The 14,160-nt window shown below is 42.3% G+C and overlaps 1 protein-coding gene and 1 non-coding gene across 3 annotated transcripts in view; one reads left to right on the forward strand and one right to left on the reverse strand.

The window, feature by feature from the left end:
- Positions 1-14,160, reverse strand: part of fgd5a (FYVE, RhoGEF and PH domain containing 5a) — a 44,964-nt gene that overhangs the window by 5,324 nt on the left and 25,480 nt on the right. For both annotated transcript variants that reach the window (XM_074677455.1, XM_074677446.1), the window contains exons 8-18: positions 8,145-8,235; positions 7,737-7,787; positions 7,492-7,550; positions 6,716-6,787; positions 6,485-6,553; positions 1,800-1,883; positions 1,625-1,704; positions 1,420-1,516; positions 1,198-1,335; positions 998-1,100; positions 762-898 (exon numbers count right to left, since the gene is read on the reverse strand). In XM_074677455.1, the coding sequence (XP_074533556.1) occupies positions 762-898; positions 998-1,100; positions 1,198-1,335; positions 1,420-1,516; positions 1,625-1,704; positions 1,800-1,883; positions 6,485-6,553; positions 6,716-6,787; positions 7,492-7,550; positions 7,737-7,787; positions 8,145-8,235 (981 nt within the window). The remainder of the gene's footprint in view (positions 1-761; positions 899-997; positions 1,101-1,197; positions 1,336-1,419; positions 1,517-1,624; positions 1,705-1,799; positions 1,884-6,484; positions 6,554-6,715; positions 6,788-7,491; positions 7,551-7,736; positions 7,788-8,144; positions 8,236-14,160) is intronic.
- On the forward strand, positions 376-447 carry trnae-cuc (transfer RNA glutamic acid (anticodon CUC)). The gene has a single exon. It is a non-coding gene; the product is annotated as a tRNA-Glu (tRNA).

The raw sequence follows: 14,160 nt of genomic DNA on the forward strand, positions 1-14,160 counted from the left end.
TCAGACGCCTCTATGCTTGAGTTGAAAATATTGAACTTTCGACCCAAATTTGCAAGAGGCTGTGCCACGGCAGCCAATCAGCAATTACATTCCCCTAAGACGTCACTGATTTAATGACGTTGGAGGGGAGCCACCACCTGCTCCGACTCCAATGTCAGCTGAAGATGGAGGAGAAAATAATCTGTGCGGTGTCATTGTCAAGAGTTATACGATACGGCGTGTGTACTCTACAGACTCTGGGAAAAAACTGGTGGGACTGGTGGACAATCAAAGTTGTCCTGATCAGTTTTTTGCTCCCTGTGCTTTCGCCTGCACCACTAATAAGTGTATTTGTCTAAAGCTGCTGGCATGAATTAGAGACTTCTGTTGTACAGGTCCCTGGTGGTCTAGTGGTTAGGATTCGGCGCTCTCACCGCCGCGGCCCGGGTTCGATTCCCGGTCAGGGAACATGCTTTTCACTGACTCTGACCCCCTATCAAGTGTATCTGCCTTAAGGTGGTGACCCATAAAACCTCAACCTCTTACAGGTCTTTGTGCATCCACAGTCTAACACCTGCTTCAAGTACTCCTGCTGGCAATTATGTGCTGAAGTCAGTCAAACCATTACTTTCAATTAAAAATCAGCAAATATATAATGTATATATATATATAAGTGCACATAGAATTAGATAACATGCATGATGCAGTTTTATCAAAATTAGACCTGAAAGGTTTTGCATGTTTAAAAAGAAACAGAAGCGTAGATTGGGAGAGTAATCCACCTGGTTAAGAGAGGAGCTGCTCTTCCTGCTTTTCCACAAACTTGGAGGTTGCAGACTCTGAAAGACGGCAGAGAGGGGTCTGCTGGCCCGGTGAGTCCGTGGGCTGGAGTTACCACAAGCACCTGAGACGCTGCCTCCTACACACACAAAGAAATTCAAGAAAAAAATTAAAAAGAAGAAACACACCAGCACATTGTATCTCCACTTGACTTCTTCACCAGAAAGTTGAGAGTCACCTCTTTTCCTGAGCTCAGCATAGCAGTGGTCACACACTTTAACAACCCGGTCTTTGAGGTACTTCAGCGGGTATCTATTCCTTGAACAAGCACGGCACACCACCTGCTCCAAGAAACACAACGAAGATTAAAAAATGTGACTAATGAAATAAGCAAAAGTTGAACAACTGATTTTTAAACTGATCACAGCTCTGTGTGACCTTGCCACAGGCGTTGCAGTGATGTCGTCTCAGTGTGAGGCTGAAGTCGGAGGTACAGTTCATGCACATCATCACATGAGAAACTGGAACCAGCACTGGAGCCGCCTCACCCAGCGCCATCCACAACTTCTCACGGGCCTGTGGACACCAACATGATACAAGATGATTTGGGAATGAGGATGAAATGTTATGAGCTGTATGTTCAACGCTGAGTGCTCATACCTCACTGCAGGGACCACCAAACGTACAGAGTCCTGCAGCATGGTCTGCTATGGCTCGACTCAGCGTGTGGAACCAGTCTTCCCTCTCTCCAACAGAGCTGAAGACAGAAACAGAAAAAGAGTGTTATTATCAGGAGTCAATAAGAGACTGACAAAAAAGGGCATTCATAATATTTATTGATGAGTTACTGTTATATTTTGCTCACCTGGCTGAGAGTGTAATGGTGATGTCAGACACTTCAATCTTGAGACAGTTGAGCACATTATCCAGGAGAGGTTTGCTCACCTGTCAGAGGAGCAGAAAACAAAACACAGCAAAAAAACATTACATATGCATAGTTGCATTAGGGTTGAGATTATAAGAGGAAAAAGTTGGTGTACCTTCATGCCAGAGAGAGACAGCGTGTTCTTAAGCCGGTATTTGCCGTCTTGCTGGGGGTATGTGTACAGCATTATATCATTCATCTGTGAAGAAGGAGTGAGAAAAAAAACAATGAGGTAAAACATATTAAAATTATCTAAGAGCATTATTAACAAGTAATGAGTTACAAAATAATAACACAGATAAAACGTCAGTACTAAGAACCAAGTTGAACTAGAAAAGCACTCCGCCAAGCATATTGTGATTGTCACGCAACACTTTAGTCCTACTTTAATGTTATACTCCTTTTCAGCAGACTGTCTGCTACAATTTGGTGTTAGTTGACAATAATTTGTTACCTGACAGTGTTGAAAATTATGATGACCCAGTACATATTTCATGTTCTGGATCTTAGTATCCAGAATATTTCCGGGATCTGGATCGTACTTTTACATCTGTCAGAAATTGTCGTGGCCTAGCCTGTATCGTTTTGCAAAGCGATCTGACCATTTATTGTGGACTTATATACACATCAGTGGTGGCTGCTGGTCAGTCAAGGAGAGGAAGCTCATTTTTTTCCGGCCTACATCATTAATTCTTTTATTTATTTAAAGGTAAATTCGTGTCAGCTTGTTAGCAGCTGGAGCTGCTACGTGAGACTATGACAGGCTGTAAGTGTGAGTGATAGGGGAGCTGTAGCTGCTTATTGATGAAAAGAAAGAGAATCTTTAAACACAATGCTTGTCGTTTTAAAGAAAGGTAAACTCGCTGGGGATCGATAAAGCCTCCGGATCAGTCCAGAACAAGTAATTGTAGTACTCAGAATATGCTCCGGAGGAGAGTTATACTTCAAGATTGCTGACTGGCTCATTTCACTGTCAATCAAAAAGGGACTCGGCCTCAGACAGATCATCCAATCATCATGCAAAAACTGAGCGTCCAGGCCAGCCCACTGCCTCATAGACCCCCAGAGACGCTTAGCGTCCGAGGAGGGGACAAAGCCCAGCGTTTATCCAATGACCGTCCAGTTTCCAGAGTGGAACAACCCACTCTACGCTTCCCCGCTGAAGTCAGAAGACGCCCAGCGTCAGACTGTGTTAAAGCGCAGAGACGCTGCGCGGATGATTGAGAAGGAGGTTGAGCTAGTCACCTGTGATAGGTAGCTGATTCTGAACAAAAGATGAAGGAATTCTAGCGCAGATTTTGTCAATAAAATGTACACACAGCAGTACATATCACCACTTATTTGGGGACATTTTAGTGGAAGCTGAGCTTCCCTTACAGTCTTAGAGCAATCGCCACTCATACACATATGGTGAAAACGGCCCTGACTCACAATAATAAAGAATCCTTTAAAAAATCCTAGATCCAGACGGTGATCCGGATCACCTCAAAATTTAATCACTTCTTCCTTATCCCATTTCGAACATTTCCTGAAAATTTAATCAAGATCCATTAGTTACTTTTTGAGTTATATTGTTCTCAGACAAACAAACAAACAAACAAACAGACGAACTCCAAAAACATAACTTCCTTGGTGGAGGTATTAAGTGAAGCTGCATTCCTAGCTTCAATAAATTAAGTACCGCCTAATAGCCACAAGGTGGTGATGTTGTGCTGAGGCTAGACATGCACATCTTTGCTTATTCTTTCTTCCATGAAAGCACCTTCCTGGGCCAAAAACTTAACATTCTGTTTCCTTTCACAGTCCATAGACACGTCTTTCAGCCCCCAAACAAAAAAATTCCCATGTATGCAAACAAGACAAATAAGGCATTAAAATTGTTTATTTGCTTGTCGGACCAAAAGTATTGTGATCCTGTGAACAAACTGAGACTCCATTGTATTGCAGGAGGTATTTCATTTTTTTCCCAGACAAAAGAGATGACATCATTGGTCACACCTAATGTGTGCTCTAAACATCCGTTGGGGCAGTAAAGGCAGCATCCAGGAATTCTCCACCCTGCCCCGGGCTCCAGGCCTCCCCTCACACTCCCAGCACTTCACAGGCTGCACTGCTCTGGGTGGACCCACCACCTTCACCACAACAACATCAACAACAACAGCACAACAGAAACAGGCACAGTAACAAGCTCAGAAGCTGGCTGGAGACAAAACAGTGCATGATAGCCAAGCCTGTGACCTCTGGGTTAAAGCCACAGCAGTCTGTCTGCTCCACCCTGAGCTGCTCAATTACTGGAAGATTCCTTCAAGAGAAACGCATCCAAGTTTTGAGTTGAGAGATTTCTCAACCTATTTCACCACATGACACATTTAACTCATTTATTTTTTTTAAACTGTGGCGTTTCCTCTCCTCCACTGACACCTCACCTACCCTTTTCTCACATCCCTCTGGCAGCTCTCTGTACCTCCATCTTTCTTCTAATCCCAGTTCTCTCTCATCCACCCTTCTTTTCTTTCTCTGAGCCTGGGCTTGTGAAACGGTCTCCATGTCTCAGGTGAGTGATGGCTTTCATCTTCACTGTTGTTTGGATTCCCTTTCCTTAAAAGCCCATAAACAACAGCTGACCCACTGAAGCCATCGACTTCAAGTCAGCGAATGGCCACAGAGCTCTAATGGCCCTCAAGTATCATCCACCAGACCCTTTCAGCTATCGCTCAACTGCAATCTTGTTTGGAAGGATGGAGAACAATGAAGCAAACAGAGCAAAATAAAGATAGATAAATTGAAAACTTGAAGCTAAATTCTATTTGGATATACCAGTATGAGCCAGGATCATAAATACAGCTCCTGCAGATATGTAGCTGAAGGCATAATTCATAACATGAGACAGCACAGACTGCACATGAAACAATAGAGTGGGCTTCTCTATTTCACGTTATGTGTTTGTGTAGCACCACCACCACCTCCTCCTCCTCCTCCTCCCTGCATTCTACAGGGTGTCTGGCCTTCACTTTGCTGTCAGTCCACTCCCAATACACAGGAAGCCAGCATCCAGTGACCTACACCAAACATCCTGTAAGGAAGTGGGGCCCTGGAAAACAAGCCCTGAGAGGGGAGGAGAGGGGAGGAGAAGAACGGCGAGGGAGGCCCTGTTTGGATGGGTGTGGTGCAGAGTGGAGGTCTAACAGCCTTGGCCTCATGCCCCCCCCAAACCTCACCTAACTCACAGACTGACCTCCGCCCAACATTCCCAGATATTTACTCAGACAATGCTTAACTTTGTTTTTCAGCTTTTTTCAATAATATGGCAGGTGTTTTCTGCTGCACTTCACCTCATTTCTTGTTACGATCCCATGACCAGCAACAAAATGCTTTTCCAAACACACAACACCTAACTCAAAAGTTGACCCCTTCAGTTTAGTTTTTTGAAAATAGGTCAAAAGTGGTGCAAACATGGTATATCTTTACATTCAATGCTCAACTGGGGCCTGCTTTTCTAAATAAGTCGTATTCAAATAACACAGAGCTGTAGTACAGAGTTTAATTACCTTGGTAAAGATCATAGCGGCAGACATATTAGAAAAAAACTATGAGATGCAGATCCACATTAAGAGATTTGTACCAGTTTGTGCAAAGTCTTAGATGAGAGAAATGAAACCACTTTCATTAATGCTCCTATATTGGTGGCCAGCAGGTGCTTATCGTGCTATGAAGACTGGGAACGGGGAAAAACAGCTAGCTTTGCTTTGTATCTAGGTAAGGCTGGCAGACCCTAGAAAGCCAATGCTCCAGGCCAAGAAATAGTCTGGCATGTTTTTTTCTGCAAACACCACAAATTATCTCTTTTACATAAATATAATGGGAGGTTCTAATCAGTGAAATGTAACGGTGCTGGTAGGCAGATTTTTTTTTTTTATTAACAGATCCAGGGTTTATTTACTTTCAACTGGGAACCATTAACTGTTTCGAGTCAGCTGGTTTTGATTCTGCTTTGAGATTCGTCTCATAATTTGGGTTTCTGTACACATCATTGCCCCTTGTGTGAGAGACTTGGTCTGTCTTCCTTACATATCAGACGAATGGAGCACCGGCGCATCTTTCTTTTTAAGGCTATTCTTTATTAACTACCCTCCTTCATGCTTTTTACCAACTCCTCAATCAGACAGTGGCTGTAGTCTAAGGTCTCATGGGTACACCATGCATGTTATTCCTCAAATTTGATCAGTATTTTGTAAAAATGCTTTTAATGTTTTTTTCTCAATCATCTTAGTTGGACATGCAGGATCACTTCAAACTCAAGTTATTAGTTTGACTGATTTTAAAACCAGAGTTAAGGCTCAAATAATTGCTTGATGTACTTGTTTTGATGATTGATGGGATGACTAACTAAGTGGTTGGCTGTGTAACATTATGTGCTGCTTTTTTGGCCAGGAGTACTTTGTAAAAAAAAAAAAAAAAAAAATCTAATCTGTATGGGATTATTCCTGGTAAAACAAAGGTTAAATACATAAAACTATGTAAGAAATACTCCAATGAAATGCTACAGTTATAAAATGCTGCTTATAAACTAATCTCTGCTAATTACAGTTATCACTGTGCTTTTACATCCAACCTTCAGCAAGGGGACAACTTTTCAAAATGTTCAATTGGCTCTTAAACTATAAGAAAAAAGATGAATGTATTTAAGAACCCATAGCACCAACTAGTTTAAAAACTATGTGGTGATGTGAGAAGTGAAGTCAACAAATAAATAAATAAATAAATAAATAAATAAATAAACAAAAAAGATCAAAATATTACCAGAAAAAGGTGTCTGGGCTGCCTACTTTTCCTGGAGACCTTCATGAGCGTGCCCTCTTTGACAAACATCTGTGAACAGAAAAGCACACAAAGAAAAGTATAAGACAGACACATTCTGCTGACTGTCAGCTGCTAACATTAACCACATTTTGGATGTTGTGTAGGCCTTGAAAGGATGTGTTTTGATAGTGAAATAGTAACACTGGCCAGAAGAGGCTTAGTGGTTCTCACCCTTCCGGGCTTCAGGAGGTCCCTCTTGCCTTTCACACTGTACTCTATGTGGACCAGCCGCAGCAGGTTCTCCTGAGGGGGCAGAGACAGCGTGGAGATAGAGGGAGATTATCCAGTGATGGACGGAAGAGGAGACAGGAGAATGAAACTGTCTCTGTTTGTTTGTGAATGAAGGAGAGGGAGGCGGAAAGGGATGAGATACTGAATAAGAGGGGGTGAGAGATAGAGGGATCCTGTGTTTCCACTGTCTGTCAGCCTGTGTGTGTGTGTGTGTGTATCAGTGTGTGTAGAAGAGAAAATAGAGGAGTGTGATAAACAGGAGGAAAGCCAAAGTGAGGCACAAGGGATGTTGACAGTGAGAGGCGAGAAACACGTAGGGGGGATGTCCATGAATTATCTCCATGAACTGCTCATGTTTGAGGGGGAGCGTGAGCCTTGTCCATCCTCACACTGCTCCCTTTGTTATGATACACCTGGGACTTTCTGATGACATCATCTTTCCTCGCCCCCTACAATAGTTAACAAGCTGTGCCAAAGAGGGATAGACATCTCCTTCACTCCAGCATGTCGTTTAAAAGGGGGATTCACACACAGAAAACCTCGGCTGTCTAACTTCTTCACGCCTGAACTGTGTCACTAAATTGCTCTTTCATTGCCAAGCAGGAAATAAAGACGTGTCTCAATAGCGACATGCTGGGTGGTGAATATATCAAACACAACAGGAGCTAAACAGTCTGAGTGATCCAAACACATGAAGCGAAGCAGAGTAAGCTCACCCCTTGTTTCAGATTGTCGTTGGCTTGGTCTGCAACCTCGGACACGATCACCAAGGCAGCTGCAACACAAACAGAAAGAGCAAGAGGGAGATTAACAGGCAGCCAAAGTGAGTGAAGAAACACTTAGTAACTGTGACTCAACAAGTAGAGCTTGAAACATGTCCAGCAGCTGCAGTGTGTAAGTGTTGGTGTGTGTTTGACCACTCAGAGGACATCACTAGTTCTGGTCCATTGAGGAGGTTTACCTTGTGTGTCCTCGTATTCTTTAGAATCAGGAGATAGATTGTTCAGGTAGTCTGAAAAAAACAAACAAGAAAATTGGCTAAGACACGGAAATACAGCACTCCGAGTTACTATTTGATTATTATTAAAGCAAAATAAAGATTTACTGTGCCTTCTTTGATTAAATTCAGTACTTGAATACATGTGAAGAAGGAATTTCTTCTAACATTCAACCACAGCTTTCCTGAGTTTGATTCATGAACAGAGCTACCAGTCGCCTCTTTAGGCCAAAACAGCCTTTCCTTCCCCTAAGTTGTACTTCTTTCTTCCTGTGCTGCTTTTACGAGTCTTAACTATCTTCCTACAACAAATAGCCATGACGGCTTCCTAAACGGAGAATTAAAAACCATGACGGCGTGTTCTTGTGTTACCTGTGAGTAGCATTCGGTATTGAAGTATTCTCACAATGACCTGCAGCAGCTGGTGCTTCAGGGGGACTTCAGCTTCTTCTGGGCTTCTTGCCTGCACACAAACACACATTGAATTAAATTCACAGTGGTGACCAAAATTACATTTGCAGCAGCTACAGCAGCACATGTCTCTGATATATCAATCGATCAATCAAACTTAATTTATAAAGCACTTTCATGCACAGTGGTGGCAACACAAAGTGCTTGACAAATAAAAAAACAAAACAAAAAAACAATGCAAACAACAACATCAAAAAAAACCCACACATCAGTGTACAATCCTCCACCTCTAACCCACCAACCCACACCCCTAGTGCACAAGGTGAACACAGTTGATTAAAATTCCTACAGATGACCTGAGGGACTGTGGAAACGCTATCTGGAGACCTTCATCAGGAAACACTCAGGTTAAGTAAAATGTTAATCTCACAGTAAGAAAATAATACAACCAAGCTAAAAGAAACAAATAAGATAATAAGATAAAAAGATTTAAGCAGTAAAAAAGAAAAAATGAAGAACTGAAACTTTAAGACAGAAAAAAGCTGAAAGTAACAGTGCAGTAAATAAGAAAATAAATAATTAGGTTATGACACATAAAAAAGATAAATACATATTGAACTAAAAGTGAGGATTATACACCTTTAAAAAGACAAAGATCTGAACATAAATAGACAAAAGTAAAACTCAGTTAAAGGCCAGACTAAAAAGGTAAGTTTTAAGTAGCATCAGTGTAATTCTTGAAAACTTTAACACAAATGTTCCACCGTAAGTCAGAGGCTTTCCTTTGAATGTTCAGTAGATTTGTCCACTTTATTGTCAAACCAGGGCTGGAGTGGGACTCACTTTCAGTCCTGGTGTTTCATGCTCCATACTGGCCCACTTTTTCTCATGCACAGACGTGTTATCAAGGGAATGGCGGGCTGCGTATGAGAAAAACGAGCAGCGGTGTAGGGGGTTCAGCATTGGCAGCTTCTGTGATATATTTCAACCCAGTGTTATGACAGGACACCTCGTGGACCAGCTCACCTGGAGTTGTCTAGTTCCCCCCCCTCAATTAGTCTCTTGGGCCCACAATTGTTGGATGGGGTTGAGGGCCAGACTTAAGGAGTCCAAATCATTATTTTTAATGTTCCTTATGATGACTCTAGTCTGTGGTATGTAGTACATCATGACATAATGATGACTTTGTAGATATTTCATTCATATTATGGGTATTTTAATGGCCAATTCAACAAAAACAACTGAAACTTCTTGAATAATGCCAAGTCTTCTTATAATTAGGGCAGAATTGTACTAAAAATTTATTCACAAACAGGAATTTTTACAGTAGATTTGTATGATGAAATGAATGATGAAACACTAGTTGTGTCTACTTAAAGCACACACATACTGTATATCCTCTTGACCCAATAAAGGGACACCAAAAACCTTTTTTATGTGTGTGTGGGTGCATTAGTCCCAGGACATCAGCCACCAACCACACTGCAGTGTGTCCTTAATGACTGTAACCTTTTTCATGCTATGCTGTGAGTCAAGGTTAAAACTGACCGAGGGAACACAGCGGTCCTGGTTGACCTTCATTCGTCTTTTCGGCGCTCAGAAAACCTGAAGCACTCCCATTCTTCTTCTCGAGGCAGTCATTTGCAGGTGAAAGGGGGCAGACATTGGCACAATCAAAGAGAGCTCCGGAAAATCAATCAGGATTTAATTGTATTTGACAGGTATTTATGCCCTGAGCAGTGGAGGAGGAAACTGGGACTGAATGTGCGCACACACACACACACACACACACACACACACACACACACACACACACACACACACACACACACACACACACACACACACACACACACACACACACACACACACAAACACACAAAGTCTTTTCTAATCCAATGAAGTCCTATCCTACATTAGTGAGACACAGATAGCACCCTGCGGGAAACAACATCTTCATCTTACCACACGCACCAACACGCTGACCCCACCACACACATTTACAAACAAGTACAAAATATTATTATCAAACTCCTGCACACACACATATTGTGGCCTGGTGATGAGATAACACTGATTAGCCTATAGGGGAAGAGACAGGACGCGACTTGAACACACTGCTCTTTGTCTTCGTTATCACCACCTGCAGTGCATGAGGCAGAAAGTTAAACCAAGAGCTGATGTCTCCTTTAAGGAGGAGGCCTCAAAAATTCAGACTTTGTCCTTTTTCTTCATCTATTTTTTATCTTAACACCTGTGTCTGTGTTTCTCTTGTTTCTCTCCATCCTCTGTCCCTCTCTTTCCTGATCACTGCGTGATGCACTGAGTACAGCAATAACCAGCTCTCTATTATTAACCAGCTCTGCTCCCACACACCCACTCTCCTCAAGTGTCTCTTGTAAATTGTCATCCAATTGACACTTGTTCAGAAGAAGAGGCTTTTCAGAGATGCTAATTAGCGCGTGGCTTGTTTGGGTGCTTGAGCCAAATTGAGGAGGAGGAGGGAAGAGGAAGCATGTGATGCCACATGCTGGGGCATTAACACACACATAGACACACACACATAATGGGACAAAGGCACTTTTCAGATTGTGTCATGGCCACCTGATCTGCTGCACACACACGCACACACACACACACACACACACACACACACACACACACACACACACACACACACACACACACACACACACACACACACAAACACACACACACACATGACTGATCTAATTGGGGAGTTGTAAAGGAGACTGCTTCTCTAATTAGCTTCTGTCTGCCTCATTGCCCAGCTGCCTTTACAAGGAATTCACTCTATCGCTCTCTTCCTCTATCGCTCTCCGTCCACCTGCTGCACAGCCTCCTCCTCTATCCCTCCTGGACTTCTTGCACAAGAGAATACACACACATGCTGCACGGAAACGCAAACACAGGCTATGACATGAATATAAATCAAGTTTGGGATGCTTTGCAAAAACACTTAATTAAAAAGATTTCATAAGACCTGCACGATTTGTGTATGGACATGCCCCTGCAAAACAACCAAACACAACCGCACCGAGGCACATTGTGGTCCCCTCAAACAGAGCAGAGACACAAACAAACACACACACACACACACACACACTCTCACACCACACTGTGTCAGCCAATGTTTATAGATGGTGTGGTAAACAGGGAACTGGCTGTGGAGAAGAGGCTTTAATCCTGTAAGGGTCTAGCTCTGATCCGATCACGGTCTGTGGCTACTTCATCACTGTCAGCGCCACATCCACAATGAAATTACTACCACTTAAATGGCTGCACTTTGGCTTGTAGCAATAAACCGCAGAAGGACGGTGAAGGAAAGGTGTTGTGAAAGGTAAAAATGAGAAAAACAAAAACCTACAACAATCCTGAAAACATTTAGTATTATCACTCTTTTTGAGTGGAATAATGCATATACTGTCACAAAGCAACAGATCAATGACTGATTTCTCTCTCAGTAGTGGGTACACTTCATTCCCTGACCCATACGATCCTCTTTGCTCTTCTTCTCCCTCATTACACTGAGGTCACACACACCATACAATTCCCCAGACAGTGCACTGATTCAACGCAGCATCCATCACACACACCGACATACACACAATGCTCTGGTGTGGGAGGTTGGGGGGAGAAGACCCCAGATAACAGGCTTACATGCAATGTGGGAAGTGTGAATGTAATATATGGAGCGATTGTGCAGCAGCAGGTGTGGTGAATCTGCCAAAGAAGTGAGAAAAAGGCTGCCTGAAGAAGCCTTTGGGTGCTAATTTCAGGGTGTAATATGTGTCCTTAAAAGCAGCAAGGCAAGGCAAGGCAAGCTTATTTCTGAAGCACCATTCCCATCATGAGCAATTCACAGGGCTTTATGGAGTCAAAAACAAAATAGTGACATCAATAGTCTCGAAATAGATATGTCATGAAGGAAACAAGCATTGAAACATAACAAATCTGAATCGAAATGATAACAGATGCATTCAAGATCAAGGTGCATTTGCATCCATTAGAGGGCAGGGTAAGAGAGAAATGATTTTAGTCTGGACTTAAACTTGGTCACAGTTGATACAATCTAATGTTATTTGCTCTTTACTGCTGATAGTAGTGATAGTAGTGATCCATTGTTGCTAGGCGCCGCCCTGTTGGCTATGGGTGCCGTTGCAGCAGCTCTCTCTTTGTCTGTTTCTTGTAATTCTTTTGTCTCTTTTTCGTCATCTTTGTATTTGGAGTGGATCATTACTTTGTATGGCTCATTTGTTGGTCATGGACACAAAACTTTTTGTGGCTTCAGCGATATTTTTACCACTTTTTCTCCTGTGTTTGTCTGGAGATCCTACATTTAACCATGGCCACATTGTTTACATGTGAACTCAGCTTTTAGCAGCATGTAGCATGTCACTGCTAACTGGTCTAAGGCCTGATGTCTTCCCACAAGGTGAGGAGAAGGAGGTGAGGACGACATGCTGGTTCTCGGGTGTGAGCTAAGAAGTGACGACATGGACCTGTCCTTCCATCCACGGAAGGACGTAAGATCTATCTCCAATAAGATGGACAAGCTAGCTGTGCTAACCCAGCAATAGAGGGAATACCAGAAGGTAGAGTAGCATCATGCTATTCACAGACATGGCTAACAGACACCAACGCCACATTGGAAGAGCTTCACCTGCTGTGAGCAGACAGGATACAGGAGACAGAGATGGAGCATGACTGAAGAAGCTCAGTCCTGGACCCTGTGGAGGTGGAGGCTGGCTGAACTGGACAATGATGGACAAGCTGTCATTATCTATTGTCTTTTGGACCTTTTTGCACTTTCTATACACTTTCTTACTTTTGTGGTTTTGATTGCTGCTGTGACTTCAATTTCGTTGTACTCTGCTTACAATGACAGTAAAGTTCTATTCTATTCTATTCTATTCTATTCTATTCTATTCTATTCTATTCTATTCTATTCTATAGAAAGGAGATTGAGGTTGTACACTGTTACAAATACCTATTAATCAATGACTCCTTGGTTTGTAAGTCACATGTGCTGTTTCTTGTGAAAAAGCTGAGGCTTAAACTTTTTTTTTTAAACTTTATTTCAGAAACAGGTTGTGTTTTTCGTTAAATGTCAAATATCTTATTGCTGCAACCTTTTTAACCTTTTTTAGATTATGGAGATATTTTGTACATTAATGCCTCTGCACAGTGTCTCCATATGGCTGATACTGCCTACCATGCCTCCTTGAGATTTAAACTGAAAACCTCTGACTCATCATTGTGAGCTGTAGTCTCAGGTTGGATGGCCTGCTTTGGTGACCTGGAGGCTCACACATTGGTACACTTTTATCTTTAAGGCTTGGTCTGCTGCCCCACTATTTATGTCTGTTTATCAAGCAGAAAAGTAGTAGACAGTACTCCCTGCGTTTTCAGGACCTCACTATGCTCTCTGTCTCAAACGCTTGGTCAGAAATTGGGAAAATGGCCTTTGGTAACTTTGCACCCTCAGCTTGGAACCAGTTGCAGAATGACTTAAAGCTAAAGGAGCTGGTGTCTTTAAACATTTTTAAATCTAAAATGAAGGAAATGGAGGCTGGTTCTGTAAGATGCCAGTGTTTTAGCTGGGTTGTTTAAACAGTTGTTTCCTGGAATGTGATTTTAATCCATTAACTTGTGTTTTATTGACTTGCTTTGTATTTTTTTGTGTTTCCTGTCTGTGACTTTGTCTTTTGTTGCTGCCTGTCTTGGCCAAGTCTCCCTTGAAATATAGGTTTTTAATCTCAATGGTACCAGCCTGGTTAAATGAAGGTTAAATAGAAATAAAAATAAAATCTGGGAGTTATTTGCAGGTTTGTGCTGCACAACAAAATGCTGCTTCTCCTTGTTTTTTTCTGACTCTTTGGATGCTCATTTGATCAGCCTCAGATCTTCTTAGTGTCCTAGAGGGTTCACATGTCACAAGCATGTCAGAGATGTA

This window comes from Halichoeres trimaculatus, unplaced genomic scaffold (genome assembly GCF_033239565.1).
Source record: "Halichoeres trimaculatus isolate MK-OKI-2021-1 unplaced genomic scaffold, fHalTri1.1 fHalTri1_scaffold_1, whole genome shotgun sequence".
NCBI classification, from domain to species: domain Eukaryota; kingdom Metazoa; phylum Chordata; class Actinopteri; order Labriformes; family Labridae; genus Halichoeres; species Halichoeres trimaculatus.